This window comes from Dipteris shenzhenensis, chromosome 30 (assembly GCF_047967505.1).
Source record: "Dipteris shenzhenensis isolate YYH24624 ecotype China chromosome 30, Dip_SZ_1.0, whole genome shotgun sequence".
In the NCBI taxonomy this organism is placed as follows: Eukaryota; Viridiplantae; Streptophyta; class Polypodiopsida; order Gleicheniales; family Dipteridaceae; genus Dipteris; species Dipteris shenzhenensis.
The window spans coordinates 47,824,243-47,849,552 of NC_141625.1; the positions used below are offsets into that span (position 1 = coordinate 47,824,243).

Genomic DNA, 25,310 nt, shown 5'->3' on the forward strand with positions numbered 1-25,310 from the left:
ATCACCCGCATGGGCATTTCTTCAAGCAACATCTACGAGATCTAAGGGGCCGAGTCAACGCAAGGCTAGTTGACGTTTGGGTAGAGTTGATCGTTGTAAAGAGTTCGGTACGATTGCAGTGAGCATATGACGCACCATCCATGAGACCAGTCCGGCGTGTGGTGATCACGTGGAGATACCAGGGGGCTTTCGATTTCCTTTTTCCCTTTGTTTTATTTTGTGGTTAAATTTCTAAAGTTTCAAGGTGTGTGAGCTGGATTGGGAGCGAGATTATGCTTTTGGATTTAAGGATTTGAGGTTTCTGAGATTGCAAGAGTTTCCCTGGCATAGGAAAAAGCGGTTGTCTGGTTAGCTGTAATTCTGGGAGTTGGACTCTCGATTGTAGATACAATTCAGGTGTGTTTTTAAAAAAAAACACACACCCATCGACCTAAATGGAAGTAGAAGAAGAAGCTTCTAGGGTGGATCCCGTAGAGTCGGGAGTCCGGTCGACCCCGCAGGTGTCGCGCCCAACAAGCCATACACTATCTGGTAGAATTGCATTATTGGAGGATGCCTTGCAACAAATTTTAGCGCAACAGTTACAAGCAAATGTAGGGCAATCCGAGCTCAGGAAAATGGTTCATAGTATGTCTACTAGACCATCTCGTGAAGAGAAAGGTAAATCTCCAATGGAGCCTAAAACCAGTGTTCATATGGTCGAGCCTAGGAGGGTTAAGGTGCCTAATATTGCCAATTATAGGCCAGAAAAGTATTCTGGTTGGATGTCGAACCGTAGTTCCGATATCATAGAGACCTCGTTACACAAATGGTATGAAACTTTCGCCATTTGTGAAATCAAGAATGATATGAAGAAAATCCGCGAGGCCACCCATATGTTTAATGAGGCAGCGGATAGGTGGTGGATAAAACAACAGAAAGATGGAGTGGCATCCACTACTTGGGAGGAGTTTAAAATAGAATTTAGAAAACACTTCTTGCCTCCTGACGAAGCATCCCGAGCTTGGGATCAATATCGAAACCTTCGTCAGAGAAATTTATTAGTGGCGGAATACACTGATAAGTTCAGAGAAAGTGTAATGAAGGTTTATGAACCCCTACCTCAGTCAATCCAGGTAAAAGATTTTATCTTTGGACTGAATGATCAGATCAAGATGGAAGTTCGGGCTAAGTATGCGAACACGCTAGATGAATCAATTGCCATAGCCCTGAACTATGAGGATGCCAAAGGAAACAAACCAAGTGGGTTTGTGTAGGTTGGGACTCGGTATGAGTACCCGAAGAAAACTGGGTTTAAGAAGAAGTGGATTAGCAAAGGGAGTGCCTCACAGCCTAGTGGTCAAGCCAAGCAGGCGAAGCCAGTTGACTCCTAAACCAAGTACCACCATTGGAATGAAAAGAAAAGTAACACCAATGGCAGCCCAGGCTTGGTCGAAGTCTTCTTTGAACCCAAAGCAAAGAGAAAAAGCGAGAAGAGAAGGCTTATGTTTTGGATGCCTTCAGTCTCATCAATGGAAAGATTGTCCACGAAACAAGGATCGTCGAATGGCTCAGATGGTGATCTCAGAATGCGACGTGGAAAGTCCCAAAGCAGAACAGATGCAAATTCAACTAGCGGGATCTTCTCAAAGGTCAGTAGCTGTTTTGTTATGTGAGTCTGTTGTTAAGCTAGTAACTAGTGCGCACTCATCTTGAATTGATAAATGTGCTTTTTCCAATCTATGTCTGGATTCTTCCTAGAAGCCTTACCCAGGGCTATGTCAGCGTGAGCAAGCTTTGTCATTTCAAAATCAAGCTTCTCAACATAGTCTTGAATTTGAAGTTTCAACTGGGTAACCCTTTGGTCCCATACTTCAGTTGAACTTCCGTCTACCATTCTGACTGTATATGCATAGTCAGATGGGCTAGTCTTTAATTTCAGCCTCTTTACAAGCTTGGAGTTAATTACATTGTGCGTTGACGCAGAGTCAAACAACACAATGATGTTATGATTAGCTACTTGCCCCTTTATCTTAATTAACTCCGTATCGTTAAAGGCTATATACCCCGTTGCTGCGGGCTTTAACAGGACATTATCAGGTGAAAAAGATATACCTCAAGGACCATTGGTTTCCGTAATGAAGTTTGAAAAACTACAGCGTCGGTAGAGCCGATTGATGGTCCTTCAGCTAGCACTGATGTTATCCAAAATGGAGAGATGGTCAAGTTGGCTAATCAAATAGCAAAGGAGTTCTTTGATTGTTTTAGGGTTGAGTTACCTTATGGCTTATCTCCAGAGCAGATTGTTCAGCATAAGATTGAACTAATCTCGGGGGCAAACCCTGTAAATAGACCTTCCTATTTAAAAAAAAAGAAAGATGATACTTTTCGCCTCTGTATAGATTACAGAGCATTGAATAATATCACTATTAAGCACAGGTATCTGATGGCTCGGATCGGTGATTTACTAGATGCGTTACATAGGGCCGTAATTTTCAGTAAGATAGATCTTAAATGTGGCTACCATCAGATCCGTATTAGAGCCAAAGATGTGCATAAAACCGCTTTTAGAAGCAGGTTTGGACATTATGAGTTTTTGGTAATGCCGTTTGGACTTACCAATGCTCAAACTACATTCGTCATGCTTATGAACGATTTACTACGTCCGTATATCGGAAAGTTTGTAGTACATTTTATTGACGATATTCTTGTCTTCAGCAAAAGTATTGCTGAGCATCACGAACACTTAAGAATAGTGTTCAATACTTTGAGAAAAGCCAGTCTTTATGTAAATAAAAATAAAACTGTACTGTGTATGGTAAGACTTGAATATTTAGTATTCATTATTACTCTTGAGGGAGTAGAAATGGATCCAAAGAAAGTAGCTGCGATACTGACTTGGCCTATTCCTCAGAGTTTGACCGCTTTTGCGATCATTCTTGGGATTTGTCCAATTTTATCGAAGGCATATCAAAGGATATTCCGAAATAGTATCGCCATTGACTAATCTGACCTCAAATAAAGTACCTTTTATATGGGCACAGAATCAACAGGAGAGTTTTAACACCATAAAACAAGATGTGGTCTTAGGACCGGTGTTAAACGGATTTGTTTATTAAACATATATTTCGTTTGCATGGATTACCCAAATCCATAGTGTCAAACAAGGATGTCAAATTTACCAGTCATTTTTGGACTGCAGTGTTTGAGACACTAAGGACTGAGTTAGGAATGAGTAGTGGGGATCATCCAGAAACGGATGGTCAAACGGAAAGAATCAACCAAATTTTAGAGGATATGCTTAGAGCATATGTGTCATTGAGGCAACATACATGGGACAAGTGGTTGCCAGTGTTAGAATTTGCCTACAATGATAGAAAACATTCCTCTACAGAGTTCAGTCCGTTTGAGCTGAACTATGGTTATAGACCAGCAAATCCAACTATAGTTGGAGTACCTCAAAAAGTGCCTAATGCCGCGAACTTTGTGGTTCAGATGCGGGAGATGCTAGCACTTCCGAGAGCTAACATCCGCCAAGCTATGGATAGAGCTAAGGCATATGCGGATGAAAACATATCCGTTAGAGAATTTAAGGAAGGAGAAAAAGTTTTGCTCAGAGTTCCTTCGCACTCTAAGTCTTTGACTGCAAGAGAGTGTGCTAAGTTATCACCCCGATATTGTGGGCCGTGGTTAATTTTAAAAAGAATAGGCAAGGTAGCCTATAAATTAGAATTACCACAGGGTTGTAAGGTGCACCGAGTGTTTCATGTTTCTCGTTTAAAGAAATTTTTGCATACAGGTGACTCACTAATCGAGGGTGTTGTTTTGTTTCAGGAGATCGAGGATAATGCAGGACGCAAACAAACAAGAATCCTAGAAAGAGGAACAATGCAAGTACGCAATCGGAAGATACCCACGGTGTTGGTTGCATGGCATGGTTTATCAGAAGCTACCTGGGAATCCGTATACCAGCTACGGAGAGTGTTTCCAAACTTTATCATCGAGGACGTTGATGCCTGAAGAGGGAAGGAATGTTACGCTCAAGTTGAGGCAATATGACCTCGGAAGGGTCAGTCGACATTTTCCTTTAAAGGATCAATGTTTGTATTATATTTGTTTGGGCTTCACGTAAATAATCAAAAAGGAATCAAGGTCAAGGTCCTTGGTGAGGGTGACATGGCACAAGACTAGGTGGAAGGGGTCTAAATGCATTAAATGTGCCAAGGGGCAAATGATTTCAATTATATCCCAAGAGAGGGGTAAATGATGCATTGAGGAGATGCCCTCAAATGTAGACATGTGGCATACTAGATCCATCTAGGGAATTGTGGGCTTTGGTATTCAGCATGCAGGTACTTCTCACGTGTTAGATTTTGGATGAGCTTGCTGAACCAGAGAAATGGCTGGGCAGTTATTCATCGTGCCATCCCCTATTATTTTGTATTCGTCAAAATCGTGGTCATGGCTGAGCTTGTAGTTTTTGGGCGTGACACATATTCTGTCAATGAATGTTCAAACCCCCATGCAGCCTGGACGAACAAACATAATTGCAGTTGGGAAGGCGAAGTGCCTTACGATCATGCTTGGTGCGCCAAAAGCATTCCATAACCTTAGTAATAAACTTGTAAACGTCCCCAGAAGACCAAGTATACGGGGTAAATAAAACTGCACATATGCCATGAGTATAGACTGCACAATCTGAAGATGAGCATGTTGTGGCTAAGTAGATAACTTCCAATAACCTAACTTGTGGAACCGCTTTTGCAGCACCCAAAGTCTCTCTTGTGGCACAGCAATATGCCATAGCCTAAGTGACGCACCACCTGATCAGAAGAGGACACTAGTCCAGGCCACAAGAAGCTATGCCAATCACACTCACGGAGAGGCAAGAATTTTGATTTACTAAAATTGACTTTCAGCCCAGTTGCAAGGCCAAATAAATGAAGTGCACACATAACATGCCTGACATTACCCTCCGAGTTTTGTGGGAAGAAAAAAGAATCCTCGACATAAGCTTAACAAACAAAAGGTGATCCTCCTAGAAGTTCAATGCCATGCAAATCCCATTGAGAAACTAAAGCATCTATATACATCAACAGAGGATGAGTAGCAATTGCAAAGAGGAGAGCACTAAGAGGACATCCCTGTCAAACTGAGCAGCCTAAGGACCAAAAAGATGAGAGGGCATGAGATACAAGGCAACTTGTTGTGCCCTCATCATAGCCAGTAAACCACATTTAGCATCTTTGGCCCGAAGGCCAACGTTCACGTAACTGCAGCAATAAAATCCCATTTGATCATGTCAAATGCTTTTTCAATGTCCACCTGCATGATGACAACATCCTGATGACTGTATTTGGCAATCTATGCCAATATAAGCATTTGCAATATTGTCCATGGTCTGCCTACGAGGCACAAAACCATACTGTGCAAGGTGCAATCCCATGTACAAAAAATGTGATACACGCAAAACCAACATTTTGGGAATCACCTTGTACACCATAGGCATCAAAGTGATTGGACGCCAATTAGACAAGGATTGACAAAGGGGCTTCTTTGGAATCAAACATAGCAAGTCCTTTTTCCAAGATGAAGGCAAATGACCAGAAAGCCAAGCCCTATCAACCATGAACAACAGAACCAGGGCTCAGTTGATCCCAAAATTCAGCAAAAATGTCACATGCACCAGGGTCAAGCTCAAGTGGCAGTGTCAACTAGCTACCTTGTCAGCCAATCGCAGCTCCTTACACAGCAGATTTGGCACGATTTGGGGCCTCAAAAGGGCAGCAAAATGCATAGAAAGTGGGCTGGCGGAGGTGTGTTTGTAGCTGGTTGTCCCTTCGTTGGGACTGTTCTTTGTAATATAATGACATGGATTTCACCAAAAAAAAGTGTGTGCACGCATATATATGCATATATGTCTATATAGCTATATATAGATATGTATGTATATATATTTATACTTATATTTATGTGTGTATAACACACACACACATATACATTATACATATATATATGTATGTATGTATAAAAGAATGTGTGTGTGCGCGCATGCACATGCACCACATACACACTTTTCTTTTGTGAAATGCACGGGCGCGCGCGCACATGTTTGTGTGTGTGTGTGTGTGTGTGTGTGTGTGTGAGAGAGAGAGAGAGAGAGAAGAGGGTGATGGAGAGCTCTCCACCCTCCCCCTCGCCCGTACAGGCTGTTCAGCTTCCGTACCCTGCTCGCAGCCCTTTGCCTCGACTCCGTCATCACCTCTACCTCTTCCGTACCTCCCTGCACCCCCGTCCGTACAAAACCTGCCTTCATTTGTACGGAATTCGGCATCCGTACAGCCTGATTTCTCCACCGTACAGTCCCCGTACTATGCCGTACCTGTTCCATCGTCTGCTCAGCCCGGTTTCTCCCCTGTCCATGTTCCGTACTCTGCCGTACAGCATCCACCTGCATATGTACTGCTCCCATCGCTTCCTGATTCTAGTTCTTTGCTGTCCATACCTGTTTTGCAGCCTCTTGCTACCTAACGCTACCTTTTAAACTGTGAGGAGATGGCAAGTGAGAGAGAGCAAGAGAGAGTGAGAGCTGGAAGCTTGGAAGCTGGAAGCTTGGAAGCTGAAAGCTTAGTTGCAATAGAAGAGTGTGAGAGTACAACACAATGAGAGAATGATAAGGTTTTGTCCTAGTGACAAAACCTTAGTAGTCACTAACCATAGTTAGTGAACTAACTGCGGTTAGGGGGAAAAACCTCTTAAAGAGGGAAAAGTGCCCCTAACTAGCTTATTATATTACATTGGTCACTGCTGAATTATATCTATAATTCAAACACCCCCCTGCAGTGCCAATGTCATGTACAAGGCTGATCAATCACCAAACGGATACAAGTTCAGGGCATTGCGAAATGCCTCAAACTTTTCACGTGGTAGTGCTTTGGTGAAAATATCTGCAACGTTGTCATGTGTGGACACAAAGATCATACTGATCTCTCCTGCATGCAACTTCTCTCTGACGTAGTGATGGTGAACCTCAATGTGCTTCGTGCGAGCATGAAACACTGGATTCTTTGCCACTGCAATGGCACTCTGACTATCAGTGAGAATTGGAGAAGGACCCTCCAAAGACAGATGAAGATCAGCAAATAGACGTCACAGCCAGACACATGCAACTGTTGCTGTGAAAGCTGCCCTGTACTCAGCTTCACATGATGAGGTAGCCACTGTAGATTGTTTCTTGCTCAGCCAAGAAATGCAAGATTTACCCAAGAAGAAACAATTGCCACTAGTGGACTGCCAAGTGTCATAATCACCAGCCCAATCTGAATCACTGTAGGCATGCATCTGCAAGTCACCCCCCTTGGGAAATAGTAAGCCAAAAGACTTTGTGCCCTGCAAATAATGGAAGATGCGCTTAACTGCCTGCCAATGCATAGTTTTTGGGCTGTGCATGTACCTGCTCACCTCAGATACTGCAAACTGAATATCAGGTCTAGTGTTGCAGAGATATATGAGGCATCCAACAGCCTAACTGTAAAGTGTGGCATCAACTTATTCTCCTGCATCATGCATTGTAAGTTTCAGCCCCGGCTCCATGGGACTGGCTATGGGCTTACACTCATGCATGTTAAATCTGTCCAAGAGTTTCTGAACATACTTGGACTGAGACATAACAGTGCCACGTCTCTCATGAGAGAACTGGATCCCCAAATAAAAGTGAAGCAGCCCCAAATCTGACATGTCAAAGTTGGTCTGCAAATCAGCTTTGAAATCTGCAATTTTTTCTTCATTGGACCCTGTGGGCAGTAAGTCATCGACATAAAGAAGGATAACTAAAATTTCCCCCCCATCCATCTTGATGCAGAGGGTGCTCTCAGTAGGACTATTGTGCAGCCCCTTGCTGGTCAAAAAGGCATGTATCTTGGCATACCATGCATGAGGGGCATGTTTCAGCCCGTATAAAGCTTTGTTGAGCCTGCATACTTGAAGTGCATTTGCTGTAATTTCAAAGCCCGAAGGTTGTTTGACATGCACCTCTCCCAGCAAGTCCCCATTTAAGAAGGCTGTTTTTATGTCCAACTGATGAACATTCCACTCAAAATGTGCAGCCATTGCAATAACTGATCGGATGGTGGTCATCCGGGATGTAGGAGCGAATGTCTCCTCATAATCTATGCCCTTTTTCTGAGCATAGCCTTTAGCAACCAGCCTTGCCTTATATCTGTCAATGGAGCCATCTGGCTTCCGTTTGACCTTGAAAACCCATCGTGTGCCAATGGCATGTTTACCTTGTGGCAAGTTCACAACATCCCAAGTCTGATTTTTTGCAATGGACTGCAACTCATCGTGCATGGCATTCATCCAATGCACATTATCCTTTGCCTCTTCGAATGTGGCAGGCTCCTCCTCATCAAATGTCTGCAACATACAAAATGCCCCAAATGTACTCCCAAAAAACTGAGCCAAACTATGGTTTTCTGCAAGATGTGCCTACCAAATAACACATGCAGATGAAGGAAACCCCGTGCAGATCTGCAAATACAGATCTGCAAGTACAGATTGTACAGATGAACAGGTTGTTGCCACACGTGTGGTACTGAAGATCTGCACGTAGATCTACGGAAGGTACGGCTGGTACGGTAAGTATGAAAGCAACGACTGCATGTATGGTCTGGTACGGTACGGTACTTATGATCTTGTACGGCAAGTACGGAAGCAACGGTGCAAGTACGGTCAACTATGACGAGCTATACGACGAAACTATACGGGAGCTGTACGGCACTGTACGGCTAACCGTACAGTCTGACGACGATGTACGGTGAGCAGGCCTGCAAGGCACTGTACGGACGACGATGGAGCACGACAGAGCTGTACGGTGAGTTGATCTGTACGGCGCAACTGTACTGCGGGATTCCGTACAGTCGTACAGACTGTACGGACGAGATGATGCAGGCTGTAGCTGGAGCTAGACGGGGAGATTGGAGCTGGAGGCAAAGAGTAGGAGCTGAAGGGAGCAAGGAGCACGGAGCTCTTGAACCCGCTCTGATAACAAATGTGAGGAGATGGCAAGTGAGAGAGAGCAAGAGAGAGTGAGAGCTGGAAGCTTGGAAGCTGAAAGCTTAGTTGCAATAGAAGAGTGTGAGAGTACAACACAATGAGAGAAAGATAAGGTTTTGTCCTAGTGACAAAACCTTAGTAGTCACTAACCATAGTTAGTGAACTAACTGCGGTTAGGGGGAAAAACCTCTTAAAGAGGGAAAAGTGCCCCTAACTAGCTTATTATATTACATTGGTCACTGCTGAATTATATCTATAATTCTAACATAAACAGCCTCTTTACTCCGACCTGCCTTCTGCCTCTTTTTCGGATCTTCCTTCCTTTATTCAGCCACTTTCTTCAGTCCCTTTTGCCTCTACTCCGAATGCTCCGGTCTCCTCTCCATTCCCTGTGCTTTCCTTTTCTTCTCCCTCTCTTTCCAGCTCTCCTTCTCCTATCCTTCAATCTACTCGGAAGAAGAAAAGGGATTCTCTTTCTCCATCCCCTTTGGAAGGGGTGAAGGCTGCCAAATTCGATTCTTTTGCCTTCCCTTCTTCGCTTCAACAAGATCTCTTTCGTCAACTGTGTGCTAACTCAATTACCTCATCTTTTGCTGCTGGATTTTCTTTACGGAAAACTCTTTCCCCTGAACCTTTTCTTCAAAGCATTCGCCAAGAACAACAACTTGGTATTTGCCTTTATTTTATGGGAAGAGTTATGACAGTGGCTTCTTTGCAAGCCTGGTCTTCCGCTGCTGTGGGTGCTAGACAGATTACTTCTTTTGTGTTCATGGGCAAGGGCTTTTATTTTGCACATTGTGCCTCTGTGGACACTGTTTTTCACTTGCTCACTTTGGGAGGAGTTCATGGAGTAGGTCACTTTGCAGTTGTCATGCCTTGGGATCCTCTTTTTGATCCAACGTGCTCCCTCCTCCACTACTGTCCCGTTTGGGTTACTCTCAGATACTTACCCATTCCGCTTCTTTAGCATGCCTCTTCTCTTGCAGCTCTGCTTGGCCGTGTTCTTTTTATTCCGAAGCAGGATTTTTTGGTCGCAAGCAGAGATATTCGAGTATGTGTTCTTTGGGATATGGAGCAGCTCATACCTTCATGCCTAGAATTGGATTTTGGATTTTCGCATCCTCTCCGGATTCCTCTTCGTTTTCCCTCCTTTCCCAATGCCTGTTATAAATGTCGCCAACTTGGCCATTTTGCCAAAGCATGCCCTTCTTCTTCTTCTTTAGCTCCTGCTCTACAGACTTCTGCTCCTCATGTTCCAATTCCTACGGTTCCTATTTCTTCTTCCATTACACAGGCAGTCCGGCATTTCAAACCTACTAAAGTCTAGAGGAAAGTTCAGGAGGCTAAGTTGGTTCAAGATTCAAATCCTCTTGCTGTTTTATCAGTTCTAGATCCACTCCCTACGGTGCTAGCTTGTCAGATTCCTTGTGATCCGGTTTTTGTTACTGCTTCGACGTCTGAAGATGTTCTAACAGATTTTTCTTCTTTGCTGTAAAATTCTGCTGTTATGCAAGAAGTGGAAGAGAATCTACAGACTCCTTCAGCTCCAAACACTCTTATTCCGGATGCAGATATTGTTATTCAGTTTCATGTTCCTTCCCCTAAGAAGCCTGTTGATATGCCGGCCCCTTTACAAGCCTCTCAGTCTCGGATCCGGATGTTCCTTTTTCTTTGGAGTCTTTTCATCCTTGGTTGCAGCTAGTTTTTGACCCTATGGTTTAGAAGTTTCGGCTGCCCGCTCATCTTAAGAAGAATCACAAGGGCAAAAAGCAACTCTGTTTTATTGATGGCATTGTCACTCCCTTGCATCAGTTTTTACACAAGCAAAGCTCAGTTGCATGCCCAAATGGACCACCAACCGCCCCCCAGTCACCTTACCCCAATCATCACAAAGGCCCAACAAGGTGAGATCCAACCCATATACTAAAGGTTCATTCATGGTCACTAGTATCTCATATATATATATATATATATATATATACCAGTCGCCTGTACATGTGCCAGCTGTGTGCTGCCTTTGAGCTTAGCCCTCCAACACACATTCTTTTTCAGCATAAGTATGAGAAGGGGCCATCAATCCCGAACAGTTCACTACTCATAAAAGTGAAATTCCATGACTTTACAAAGATACCCTTGTGCCAAGGACCCTAAGTTGTCACATGTCTTGATTGCCTCTCAAAGGCAGCCATTATCTCCTATGAATAGTTATTTCTTCAATTTGGGTTAGCTTACTGTTGACATGCAATCAAGACTTGGCCTCTCTCCTCAAGATATGCACACCTTATTCCAAGATGCTAAAGGAGGTTTGTTGGCAATCATGTAAATGATCAGATTTGGATCAACCTCTGTTACTAAAGCTAATTAAACATCTTTATCTAACCATGACCTCCAGCTCACCATGCAACTACCCAACCTCACCTCATAGTTTTCATTGGTCTACCATATGGATGACCATATGGTTGGGCCTTAGTAGCTGACCTATATGTGGAGAAAAAAGCTGCCAATTAAGCCTTTGACTCTATAGAAGGGGGCCTTGCCTCCCTCCACTTTCAAGCCAATGAAGTTCATGGAGACGTACACAGTACGAAAGAAGAGTAACCTTTGTATCTTGATTTTGGTGCAGCCATCCATCAAGAGTGCACTGCCTGTTTGGAACCTATTTGAGCTTCTCTCCTAAGTCTCTTGTGTACCCATATAATCCTTTTGACTTCATCTCCTGTGTAGATCGACTTTTTTGTTGATCTGCACACAACAACATGAGCGGCCGTTCGCAACAGTAAAGACTGACACTAGTGGCAATAGCTAGCATGTGTACACAGCTTGGGCCATAAAGCTTCTAATCTCTAATTGATTACAGAATTTGTACATTACACCAAGGGGTCAAATGTATGCTAATTTAAAGGGATGGTGTCACGGGGACGTGAAAAGTCATGTGTAACTATGCCATTGGACAAACCCGAGACGAGTTTGGTCGTCGGGATTGGCCTAGAGCAAGTGTTGATTTCCTAGAAGTCCCTAGGGACACATTCTAGGTGCACCCACTAGGACCAAGGGTTAAACTACGGCATTTCCAGAGGGGTCCAAAAGTTGGGCCCAAGGGGATTCAAGTATGTCATTGGTAGAGTGGGTTAGAGCATTAATGATGTGCCATGTGGCAACCTCACAATGTGCACTGGGCACGTTTTTCAAGGCACCCTTTTTCCCTCTCCCCAAGTCGCTGTATCAATCCATACGGAAGGGCATGCATTCCAAGGCTCGACTCCTCGCATCTTTGACCTGCGCGCATCCTAAGGCAGTCAGTACGGCTATGCGGACTGCAAGTGTTGCATTCAATGCTGACTGTACGGATGATTCCTTGCACACCTGAGCTTCTTCATCCCCTTTCTTCTAACTTCTAGTCTTCTCATTCTCTCTCTTTTTCCCTCTACCCCGTGGTTGGAAGTTACCTACACTTTGTTGGGGGCCTGGACAGAGGATAGGTGCGAGAGCAGAGCTTGCCCCTCTTCCACAGACAGCGGGTACAATTGTTCTGACTTCTCTTTTGTTTTCCAGTTGCAATTTTCAAGTTCCTTGCGGTGCATTTGTTGTTTGGAGCTTCCTCTGGACCTTACAGGCTTAAGCAGACACTCAATTACAAAGGGTGTGCCTGGGAGAGTGCCAGAGAAGCAATGTGTTGCATTTGGATGCCTTGAGGCTGCTTGAGTTTTTTGGCAAGTGTATGGAAGCCCTGGCACTCACAGTTGGTTCAGTTTCTGAGGAATGACTTAGTTTTGCCCTAACAGTTGGGATCTAGTGGTGTACTTGAGCTTAATGCCCTGAAGCCAAGGTCTGGCTTGACAGAGAAAGTACAAGAATCATCAGTACAAAGGTGAGCCCTTGTTGTAAAGCATTTGCCTTTATCAAAAGAATTAAATAAATAGCGACAAGGGAATTTGGGACCAGTGGGTGTCTCGTGTGATGTTTCATTGAGCAGGGGCATTCTAGCCTCCATCTAGTTATTTTCAGTTTATTTTCAGCAGCAGTTAATTAACGGAAGTGATTGATGCAACGTGGCTGTAGAAAGTGTGAATGCTAAGATAGTTATGGTTTACTGCCCTTTAGTTAAGTGAAGGCCGGTTTCAGTGGTTCCATTGCCGAGATCATCACCATCTTCCTACAAAGGTGAGCCCTGGTAGGGTTGGGTGATGAAAGCCCCCACTGCATCCCAGTTACAACCAAAGAACCAGCAAGCATGTCACACCGTGAGAGGTCCTTGACTATCTCAAAGCAAGAGGAAGACAGGGCATCAGAGAGTTTTGAGGAGGAGCATAGCATCAGCAGGGGTGATGAGGATCAAGACAGTGGGGAACAACCCGTTTCTCTTGCACATACCACCGAGGACTCACGGGATGAGGTAGATGAGGCAGAGAAGATTGATCCCAATGCCCTTTCAGTTGTGAATGCAAAGTGCAGTGGGAGCCCTATCACAATTGCGACAGACTTTCATGGAAATTATGCAAACTCGACCTACTAATATTGCTCCTCCTAGAAGCAAAAAGACAGCTCAGAAGAAGCAGAAGGAGCAGAAGAAGACTCACAGGCATGTGTCTTTCACTGGACAGCCACCAGAGATGTCCATAGTCACCTCTGTGGCAGGTATTGCCAATAATTTTCATTCAGTTAATCAAAGACAGCAAGTCCTCCCTCAACCCATGATGCATCCAGGATATTTTGGTGGAGGATCAGTTTTTCAAGCAATGGTGGGACAGCCCACAGAAGGGCTCAGTATGCCTAGTACATACTTGGGCAGTTTTCAGCCAGGAATGCAAAATTTCCAGCAACAAATGATGGGGGTCATGCCAGCTGCAAATGCCAACATGACGTATGCAAACATAGGGATGCAGCCCGGAATGCAGATGGGGATGCCAGGAATGATGAGTGGTTCCATGAATATGCCACAGATACACGGAATAGGACGTGGTATGGTCAATCCCGCTATGGGAGTTGGCACTAATGCACAAAGTTTGGGCCAAATGATGCCACCACCTTATTTGCAGCCACCGGTGTATGATAACATTGCACCCAAGGGCAATCGAAAGACTACAAAGAGGGTGGGGCTGCTGTAAAATTTGAAACATTCAATGGGACTGAGGACAAGCTGAAAGCATTGACTTTTGTGCAACAATTTAATGCTGCCTATGCTGGTGGGAACTTCACAGAGTCATCAAAGGTCAAGAAGGCAGCCACATTCCTCAAGGGCAATGCACTTCAATGGTGGACCAATTTGCTCTTGCAGGGTAAAGCCCCTAACACTTGGGTTGAGTTCAAGCAAGTTTTCTCATCTGCTTGGCTCACCACCACTTTTGAAGTGGATATAATGACAGTGTGGCATACGCTGGATGCCACGAACCATAAGAACCTCAAAGAGTACAATAAAGTCCAGATGATGAAGGATAGTGTTGAGCGATACAAAATGGAAAGGCAGGAAGAAGGAGGCCCAAAACCAAAGTGAATGGAGAGAGAAGATGGAAGCTGAAAAGTTTTAGGAAGCCTTGCTGCCCGTGAAGAAGAGATGGGACCACTATGTCACACAGACATGGCTTGCCCAGGGCACAGTGAGTCAGTTACGCCAATCATTGGGAAGCTCCGCATGCACATTCAGAGCTACGTGGACACTGAGGAGTTCTACATTATGCCGCTGAATGGGTGTGATGTTTTACTGGGTATACCTTGGCACCACAAGAAGGGAGCACTTTTGGATGCCAGAAACAGAACTATAACTTTGACTCACCGAGGGAAGAGTCATTATTTGGATGCTAAATTGAAGGGAAAATCCATTCCTGTTGTATCGGCTTCGGCCATTTCAAATGTAATGAAAAAGCATCTTTCTGTGTACTTGGTTGTTGCAACTGACAGCAAGCAGAAGAAAATTCTAATTTTTCTAAGCTGGATAAAGAAAGGACAGATTTTCTTTTTTAGTTTTGTGAATGTTTTTCTGACTCCCTACCACAGGAATTACCCCCAGAATGCCTTGAGGACCATGCCATAGATGTAGTTCCAGGTAGCAGCCCGCCAAACAAGCCTCCTTATAGTGTTAGTGCAGTCCAACAGGAGGAGATAATGAATCAAGTAAAGGATCTCCTGGAGAAGGGGTTATTTCAGCCCAATCCTCGCCATATTGCTCCCCGGTCTTGCTTGTGCAAAAGAAGGATGGCTCGCGGAGGATGTGCATAGATTGCAGGGCTCTGAATAAGATAACCATTAAGAACAGATTGATGATATCTTGGATAGATTAGAGGGGTCTGCAATGTTCAGCCGGATAGATTTGAAGAGTGGCTACCATCAGATCAAGATATGACCTAAAGATGTGCACAAGATAGCTTTCAGGACCACATTAGGCTTTATGAATTTCTCATGATGCCATTTGGGTTGACTTATGCACCTGCCACCTTCAATCGGATGATGGACAGAATCTTCAGAGAGCACAGAGCTTTTGTCGGGACATTCTTTGATGACATCATAGTATTCTCTAAGAATGAGGCGGAGCACAAAGAGCACTTGGCAATTGTTTTTGCAAAGCTCAGGAAGCATAAGTTGCTGATTAATGCCAAGAAGAGTAAATTTTTCATGCAAGAAATTCACTTTTTGGGGCACATAATCTCGGGATGGAGTCGGGATGGATCTTGCCAAAGTGGAGGCCATGCAGAATTGGCCACTGTTGAAAGACATCCATGAAGTACAGAGCTTTCTTGGTTTATGCTCGTATTACAAGCGGTTTATCCGCTATTTTGATGAATTAGCATCGCCTCTCCATGCCCTAGAGAAGAAAGGAGTGTCTTTCAGATGGGGTAGTAAGGTAATTGCGGCTTTTGAAGAGCGTAAGGAGAAGCTGTGCTCCGATCGTGTCCTAATCTTGCCAAACTTACGCAAGCCCTTTGCTGTCCAGTGTGATACCTGTGGGAACAGCATAGGAGAGTACTTATGCAAGACGGTAGAGTGGTTGCATATGAGAGCAGAGTGCTCACCAATGCTAAGATGAATTTTGGGATATATGAGAAAGAGATGGCAGCTGTCATAGGTGCTCTTTCTACTTGGAAGCATTACCTCTTAGGTGCTGATTTTTATGCCCAACGGATCACCGATACTTGAGGTACTTTCTCACTTAGAGAAAGCTGTCTAAAAAGCACATGCGATGGGCAAACTTCCTTTCAATGTTTCATTTTCAGATTGTGCATGTGCCTAGCAAGAAGAATGTCTTTGCAGATGCACTTTCCAGGAAATCCACTCCTGATGCAGTGTCAAAGAAACCGTAAGTTTCAGCTGTCACCATTGCATACCACAATGAACTTGATGCCATGAAGGATCATTATGCCAATAATGATGATTTTGCAAGGATTTATGATCAGCTGGTTGAGGGCACTCGATATGAGCACTATACCCTTAAGGATGGATTTCTGATGATGTATGGCAGACTTTGTGTCACAAAGCAATTGAGGCCAAAGGTTTTGATGGAGAGTCATGCCCCACCATATGCAAGACATCGAGGCATAAAAGCCACAGTCAAAGGTGTGGAGCACTTCTTCTACTGGCCAACTTTGAGGAAGGATGTAGAGGCTTATGTCAAGACACGCATCACTTGTCAGAAGGTAAAGTATGATAGGCAAAAGCCAGCTGGATTGTTACAGCCATTGCCCATTCCAGATAGACCCTGGCAAAGCATTGCCATGGACTTCATTTTCGATCTGCCTCGTACACCATCACGACATGATGGAATTTGGACCATAATTTGCAGATTCAGCAAGCAGGCCCACTTGATCAGATGGCGAGATTATTTATGTCTCATATTTTCAAGCACCACGGGATGCCTCAATCTATTGTGAGTGATCGAGACCCCTGTATGACCAGCCTTTTCTAGAGAGGTTTGTTTGAGAACATGGGCAATACGCTGAATTTTTCATCTTCTTTCCACCCCCAGTCAGATGGACAGTCAGAAGAGGCAAACTCTACTGCCCTTGATCTTCTCAAATGTTATGTTTCAGATCAGCAAACGAAATGGGAGCAATTTTTGCCACTAGTTGAGTTTGCCTACAACAATACCATGCATTCTTCCACAAGGAAAGCACCCTTTGAAAGGGTGGAAGGCGGACGAAAGGTACCACCCATTTTGCACACCAAAGAGAAGATCTTCGAAGCGGACAAATTTGTGGAAAGCTTAGATGCAGCCAATCAGAAGGTAAAAACAGCCCTCCAGAAAAGTCAAGAGAAGCATAAAAGAGCAGAAAAGCAGCAGATAAACACCAACGTGAGTTGGTCTTTAAAGACGATGATTGGGTGTTGCTGCGTTTTCAAAAAGCAAGACTTAGGAAAATGAAAGGCAAGGTTAAGGTGTACACCAAACTGAAAGTGAGGTACTATGGCCCTTTCCAAGTCTTACAAAAGATAAATAATGTAGCTTACAGGCTGAAGCACTTGCCATTGGACAATTCACAATGCCTTTCATGTGTTTGTTGAAGCCTTTCCAGGGAGATGTGCAGGAAGATATGCTTAATGAGAACCAGCCTGAAGTGGAGGAACTAGATAAGATTTTGGTTCCGGAACAGATTCTAGCACACTGTGAAAGAAAAGTCAGAGGTAGAGTTTTCAGAAGGTATCTGGTCAAGTTTCAGAACTCCTCAGCACTGGATGCCAAGTGGATGGAGGAAGGTGAACTGGCAAATTCACCTAGGGTATTGCAATTCTACCTGGAAGCATTTCAGCTCAAGCCCACTGTGGTACAGGCTCAGCAAAGCAGAGGTCTGGAGCATTGCCTGATGCTCCAAAGGGGGGTAGCACCTCCGCTCCCTCATGATACAGACAGCTCACAGGATACCTAGAGGTTGCTTGGTTACACTGCAGGTCTCACCCAAGGTACTGGTTGCTGACAGTGTTTCTGCCGTGGAACCTCTATGATGAGTGTACTAGTCACTCCACACAAGTGGTGCATGATGTATGGATGGAACCGCGCGCTCTCCTAGACCATATCATCATTGTTGGTTGTGTCATCCAAATCATGTATTATCTAGTACGGGCTATTTATGCCTCTTTCATTACATTTTATTTCCTGTATTTCGCCGCAGCAACGAGTTTGTTTGCTGTCTTAAGAGAGGGTATGTCACGGGGACATGAAAAGTCATGTGCAACTATGCTCATGGACAAACCAGAGACGAGTTTGGCCGTCGAGATTGGCCTAGAGGAAGTGTTGATTTCCTAGAAGTCCCTAGAAGCACATTCTAGGTGCATCCACTAGGATCATGGGTAAAACTAAGGCATTCCCAGAGGGGTCCAAAAGTTGGGTCAAAGGGGATTCAAGTGCTAAGTCACTCTAAGAAACTCATTAGCATGCAGTTGAGAGGAAACTGCTTCCTTGCTTTATAACCCCATAAACCTGGAGTGGACATGCCCCTCCCCTACAACCCCCCTTTGCTCTTCCAACCCTACATCGCTTCTTGCATTCCTAGACCCTCAGACATAGTGTGGAGGCTAGGCCTCATCTCGAGATACCCTTGCCCTATTTTCTAATCAACACCCTTTAGATAGCCTTTCATCCTTGCCCCTGTCTCAACTCTTTGATCATGCTTCCTACACCCTCATACCCTTTCTAATCCTTGTACTTGAATATGGACGGTGGGGGTATTGGACATGCATCCCTCCATCCAAACAAGCAAGGGCATAGCATCCCGAGTCCCTCCTCTCTCAATTGAACAATCCGAATTTCCCTCATGAAGTAACTAGGTTTTGCTAGGGTGACCAAGTAGGACCCCTTTATACTAAGCATGGAACGTTCTTCTACAAAGAGAACCTGGCATTGAAGATTCTCTGCAAGAGATAGAACATATATTTAAGCATTGGAGAGCAAAAGCAAAGAGGAGATGGTATGATGAATGCACTGCTTTTCTACTATTAGAGTATTCTACCCTAAGCAATATAGTTAATAAACAAATATAGGAAATGCAGATGAAGATGGCCTGTAGAGAAAATATATAAGGAGAGAACGCAAGGATTGGAGAAGAAACTGCAACAAAGGTCCAAGTAGGTAAATTATGACATGTAAAGTAAAAGACAGTTCGAGACTGCAAATGGCAACGCCAAAGGCTGATTGAGGTGACAAAACACTATCAGACATTCCTAGAAATTGAATCCATACAATTGCTCACATTCAAGACAACTTAAAAGTCGGTAGAACTGAGGTCCTCAAATTTAAGGGGTGCAACAGTATGGGATATGAGAGAAAACACATGCCGCCATCAGCTGGAGCAAAAAGCAACTCAATTGGCCAAAATCAGAGAAACCAGAAGAGAGGTACATGTGCCTAAGAGGTTATAATATCTTTCTTTCTCAACACTCCAACGTATGCACCCTGCTATCATGTCATTATACATGATTTTAGTATACAATGACAAGAAGAAAATTGCCAAACAATCTCCATGGAGCAGAAATTATTTGACCACAACATAGAGTCTGAAGTCTATCCTCCATAGCATTCTTATGGTTTTCAAGATCAAACAACAATAAACAAGCCACGAAAAACCTCAGATTACAATGCATTTAAACCCAGAAAATAGCATATCAATAAGCGTTAATCCATTGAGTCTTTGTTTATTGGCTTCCACAACCCAACAATGCCAAACTTTTGGACCTTTCAACATGCAGTCATAGATATTACATTCTCCCATCCCTTTGTGCATGTACAATCCTTCCGTCCTTCATTATATGAAATCCAACTTTTAGGTGTAATGGGAATATACTTGACATAGCCACCAGTAACACCAATGGAGTAAAGGGCTTCTGGCACTTGTCCTTCCAGCTCATTTCCATTCAATAACCTATAGGAGAATGAAGTCATGACAAAGTCAGGTGCAGTACAGTAGTGAAATGTGTATTTTCAAGACCCTTATCCACAAAAGACTGAACACATAGTGCCAAACACGTACACAGATTTTAGTGACCGAGACCCCAAACTCACAGGTATGCTGCCAGAAATTTCGTTGAATGACAGGTCCCTGGCACAAAATTGCAACAAAGCTACTGCTTAGAAAGAAGATAATCATGTCAATAAGAGAGTCTCACATCAATGAATAAACGAACTCAACTCACAAAGAAGATTGCATAATTGTGTCCATCATGCTTACAAGGATTCTAGCAGATTCCCTCCAAGTCCTTGTGGAATGCTTCCATGAATATTGTTATTGCTTAGATTTCTGAAGCAGTGAAGTGGAAACAAGTAAACATAATAGCTTGCAACTATCATGAAATCTATCACCATTTATCATATGCCAAGATGAAAGGAGTTAAATCACATCTTCACTAAGCCAATGCAAGGTGCTTGTTGGCAAAATGCTCGAGCTCTAGAAAATTGAGAAGTAACAATTTCACTATGTTCAAGGACATGTACGGTAATAAAAGATTTGCAAGGCATGACATTCTTTACCCAAGATACCTCAGGTATAGTCACGGGGGGTTTTCATATATAGTTGCGAAAATTTTTCGTAAAAATAGCAAACCACAACAACTTCAAGAGAATTTACAAAGCAACCACAAGAAGTAGCTAGCTATTTAGAGTACTTACAAGGTTAACAGCTGTGTCAATGAAGTGATCTCAGCACCAATATATCCTTTCAGACCTTGATTTGAAAGGTCTCTGATCACAAGCGCACACAATTTCAATACAGATTACCTGCGGTATCCTTTCTGAAAATTGTTTGACGTATTGTTAATCGTGTTAATTCTAATCCTAATACTCACAAGTGAGTGATCACTAGCACCCGATTATCCATTCCCAAATTGCAAGTAACTCCTTCCCAAGCATCCCAATCTGGGGGTGCACATGGATCACCATTCCACCCCATTCTTTCTAGAATTTGTAGTGATTGCTTCAATGCCCGCATTGCTATGACTGCAAATTGTAACACTTCGTATCCTCAGAATATAAACATTTCATCCCGACAATAGGCCCACGTTATTTTGATCAAGTGTTGTATATCTTGGAAAAAAATAATATTTTGCTATCAAAGATATCGTTTAAGAATGTGTACACCTTCAGCCGGATCTGTTGAGATGTCCCTTGGCAATAAGGCATAATTTTCAAGTCCACAGATCAATGGGACTCCGCGGAGTGGCTGCAGCTTGATGCTTAGCGTAGAATTTGTTAAATTCCTTGCAGTGAACTGTAGAACATAGGCTGCAAACTGGCCTGCCTCCTTAAAGATATCCACGCCTTGAAAGACGGTTCGCTCATTTATGAGAATATCAAACACTCGTTCCTTAGCCCCACTTACTTTCGGATCAATCTCTGCAAAATGAAACCAAAGCATGTAATCTAGCCTGGAGTCGACGGGTAAAAGGTACTCCAAGGCAGCTTGATAGCTCAATGTGTGCGCTTTCTGGTACAAACGACTCGGAAAGTAATTTGGGGCCACATCGGCATTGTGTATTAACTGGTTCGTAGATATCACGACTTTGGCTGCTGAGCTAGAGCTGAAATCAGTATCGGCTTCCCATGCTCTGCCTGCAAGATCGGTGTCATTGCTCACACCAGCGCCAAAGGAGTCATTTCCACCAGTGAATCGACCATAATTTACCAACACAAAGGTTTGGTTCAGACCATTGTAGCAGTCAGGATCCACTTGAACAATCTCAAGCGCCCCTATGAGGGGTGAATCCGTTCCAATACTATAGAAGCACACAGTAGCATCATCGTCTTCGATAAAGGCAAAAAGATCTGAATAAGCTCCAGTTTTCCTGTTCTCCTCTGTCCACGATTCCGGTCCCCAACTGAACACAACAGTCCCTTCCACAGAAACGTCGAAGTTCGGAGGATGACTCTTGTTGTCATAATTGTCATAAACAAAGAACATTCGAAAGTAATAACGGCCATTGGGGAGGGCGATGACGTAACAATTCTTCTTCCCTTGTGTAATGGGAAAGAAACGCAAAGTTCTCTCTTGTGCAGCTGGGAAAATATTCGGCTGGGACACTTCTGCAGACAAACCTCCAGTGTAGAAACGATCGGCTACCCAAGTCTGGTTGAACTCGTTTGTAAAATTGGAAAAACCCCCGCAATCTATTCGAATAGTATAATCTGAAAACAAGAATAAATCCACGGGGAATGCCACTCCAAATTACCAAACAGAAATCGAAGCACGCAATTTTCTATCTACATGCATTCAAAAGACAAACAAGCTAAATCACTGTAAATCACTGAGGCACAAACGACGCTTGGAATTCGTGAATTCCTGCGATCCGTGACAACGATGTCAGAATGAAGTACTACGCTGAGGGGAACGAGTCTAGCGAAACGGGAGCTACTAGCTGCATTCTTACGGGGAAAGCAAGGAGAAAAAGAGAGACAAAAACGCAGAAGACAGAGGAGGAAAGGGCGATACTGTATGGAGACGTGAGATCCAAGGCGGAGGCGAAGGAAGGCAACACCAACAGGAGGAACCAAGGGAGGCAAGACGGCATCATAACGATAGGCAAAGGTGATGAATTACTCGGCGTTGCATTGCATCGCATCGCATTTCCTCCCAATGCAGAAGTTGAGTTGTGAAGGAATATTTGCTAAATGCTTGTCTGCCGAACAAACAGGAAGATGGTCCGACTCACGCTTCCTAATTTGAATTCCTCACACAGACTTAATCCCATTATAAACCATGTTTTTGCCTCAAATCATAATTATCGAGCATTGCCTTCATTATTTGGATGTTTTTAGCTTTTATGGAGCATTCGTAGCTCAGCCACTTCGTTGGATCCACCATGGCATATCTTCTCCTTCGATGCTTAAGGAGTTTCATCATGTTGCTAGCTTGATGCTTAAAGAACTTGCACTCTATGAGTTCCTTTTTTTCGCTTTACCTCATTGTTATGTGTGACTCAATGGGGATATTGTGATTGGGCTCTCAATGAATGGTACATGAGCCTTTAACATAGATCATGATAAAGAGGTCCACATGAGACAAACAGGTGGAATAGTGCAAAGAGATGCACTAGATCTCCATGATGCATTAAGGCATGGGTAGCTTCCCTCCTTGTTTCCATAAAGGTGGATTTTATGATAAGGGTGATAATTGGGCAGCTACTTTATTTGTGTCAATCATGTGTTGGAGTGGTATATGAAGATGGAGGCAGCAATGGCTAATGTCTAAGCCAAAATCTATACTTTTCAAATTATGGCAACGGTATTTGGAGTGAGCAAAAGCAGAAGCAAAGCGTTGCGCATGCGTGAGGGGGTTGCTTGCCTTAATCCACTACGGCCTTCAAAGTGGGTTGCTCCTTCACGTTTGCTGCCATTGCTATTTTGGTTATTCTATGGCATCTGTCTTTTAGCGTTGATGTGCATTGGGGAAGCGTCTCCTCATACCACCCCCATCTCTACGAGATCCCCTTTTGGTAAGGTCTTAGATCATGTGGGATCGGGTGCAAAAAATCCCCGATCCTCTAGACATTGACTATCAAATTGTTTGGTGTACTCCCAATAGATACATTTTGGGTCATTTTCGAATACGTATTTTGTTTGCAAGGAAACTGATCATTTTGCTCGCAACTATCCTACCGAAGTGCTCAATGAGTTGGCAGATGCAAATACTGCATTGCACTTTGGTAGGGAGGATATACATTGGTCAAAGTGAGAGTGAATACTTTGATATAGGATGCTGGTTTGTGGGGCGACAAGATCGTGGAGCATGTTGAGGTTGAAGCTGCTGGTTCTAAGGCTAGGGATGTTGGGCATAAGTATCCGATCGAAGGAGGCTAGAAGATGGTGCAAAAGAAGGGCAAACTGGACTCTGATGTTCCAAAAGGTGAGTCTTTTTATAAGGATATGGATGTGTTGAAGTCGAGTTGGGGGTTTGTGTCAGGAGGTGGGGATGGGTATCTATTTTTCATGTATCTCCATGTTGTCAAACTTTTGAAGCTGTGAAGATGAGGATCTACCTGAAGTTTATCATAAGAAGAGAGCCTTTGATGAATTGCAATTATGGAACATGCTGCTTGGGGATGGTGGAAATGTCCCAAGGGGCCCCGAGCATATTAAGGATGCTATGTGTAGTCTTGAAAGTGGGAAGGAGAATAGGTTTCATTTTATGCATGATGCTTACAAGGACTTGTTGCAATAGGAACGTTGTCCATTGGGGGTGCAGGATGGTCGGTCTTAGGTGTTGTCAATGGCCATTTTGTCTTGGAACTTTAGGGGTTGTTGTAATGAGGAGAAGCAACATGGTTGTATAAGGGTGATCCTTGAAGCTAAGCTGATGGTATTGTTTGCAAGGAGAATAATTTTTATGTCAGGGGTTTGACTGTGACCAGGTGAAGAGGTTGCCTATTAGCTAATAGCCAACTCTCTTTCTCCTACATTTATTGCCCTCCAAGAAGTCAAGGTCATTGGAGATACTCTAGAGAGTAGACTCAAACAGGTGGGTAGAAGAAGAAACTAGTACTTCACGAAGCATGAAGAAGGCACAGGAGGGGTGGCAATAGGTACACTCTCTTTATTACAAAGAGAGTGTCGTAAACACAAAAATGGATGCTCATAACATATCAACTTCAGTGCAAAATTAAAGAGGTAGAATTTTCTTTGTTTGCAATATATGCCCCTACTTGGGGTGCAGAGTAGAATACAGACATGGAACTCACTAACAGAGATGAGAGGTAAGTGTGTTTTGCTTGGGAACTTCAACATTGTTGAGGTCAAGCAGGACAGACAATTAGGCAGAGGACCAGTACTCAAAGGGTCAGAACTGCAATCATGGGATGAGCTTAAGGACAATACCTCCTCTAGTGAGTTTACTTGGACAACAACCAAATTGGCACTAACAAAAGGGAGGCTAGAGTAGATAGAATTTATATATCTCAAGGCCTTCTAAACCAAGTGGTTAATTTGATAGGACCTTCTCCTCTCTTCCTTGTCTAATCACAAACCTGTGTACTTATTGTGTGACTTGGGAAGTGGAAAAAATATTCTTTCTGGTTCAAAGCTGACCCCTCTCTTTTTCAATTAAAGTCTGTACAAAACCACATTAGTCTCTCTTGGAGAGCTATCTTTTTTAAAAACATATCTATTTTAGACTCATGGCTAATGGCTATAGAAGTACTCAAAGAATCTTCAAGGACACAAGGAAAGATAAAGCCAAAATTAGAGCACATGGAATGGACCTCATACAAAGCTCAATCTGCAATTTGGAGTAGGTGGTTAGGCAAGGAGAGACTAATGCACAAGCAAAGTTACTCAAATCCAGAAGAGGGGTCAAAATCCAAGAATAGATAAG

At 43.5% G+C, this 25,310-nt stretch overlaps 1 protein-coding gene across 1 annotated transcript in view; it reads right to left on the minus strand.

Annotated features, from left to right (window-relative positions):
* LOC147882237 (Di-glucose binding protein with Leucine-rich repeat domain-containing protein) overlaps positions 1-22,639 on the minus strand; it is a 58,303-nt gene extending 35,664 nt beyond the window's left edge. Inside the window, exons 1-7 of the mRNA XM_087401639.1 lie at positions 22,434-22,639; positions 21,086-22,129; positions 20,794-20,944; positions 20,618-20,689; positions 20,181-20,249; positions 19,983-20,051; positions 19,797-19,874 (exon numbers count right to left, since the gene is read on the minus strand). Of these exons, the coding sequence (XP_087257765.1) occupies positions 19,797-19,874; positions 19,983-20,051; positions 20,181-20,249; positions 20,618-20,689; positions 20,794-20,944; positions 21,086-22,129; positions 22,434-22,563 (1,613 nt within the window). The 5' untranslated portion in view covers positions 22,564-22,639. The remainder of the gene's footprint in view (positions 1-19,796; positions 19,875-19,982; positions 20,052-20,180; positions 20,250-20,617; positions 20,690-20,793; positions 20,945-21,085; positions 22,130-22,433) is intronic.
* Between the last annotated feature and the right edge of the window lie 2,671 nt (positions 22,640-25,310).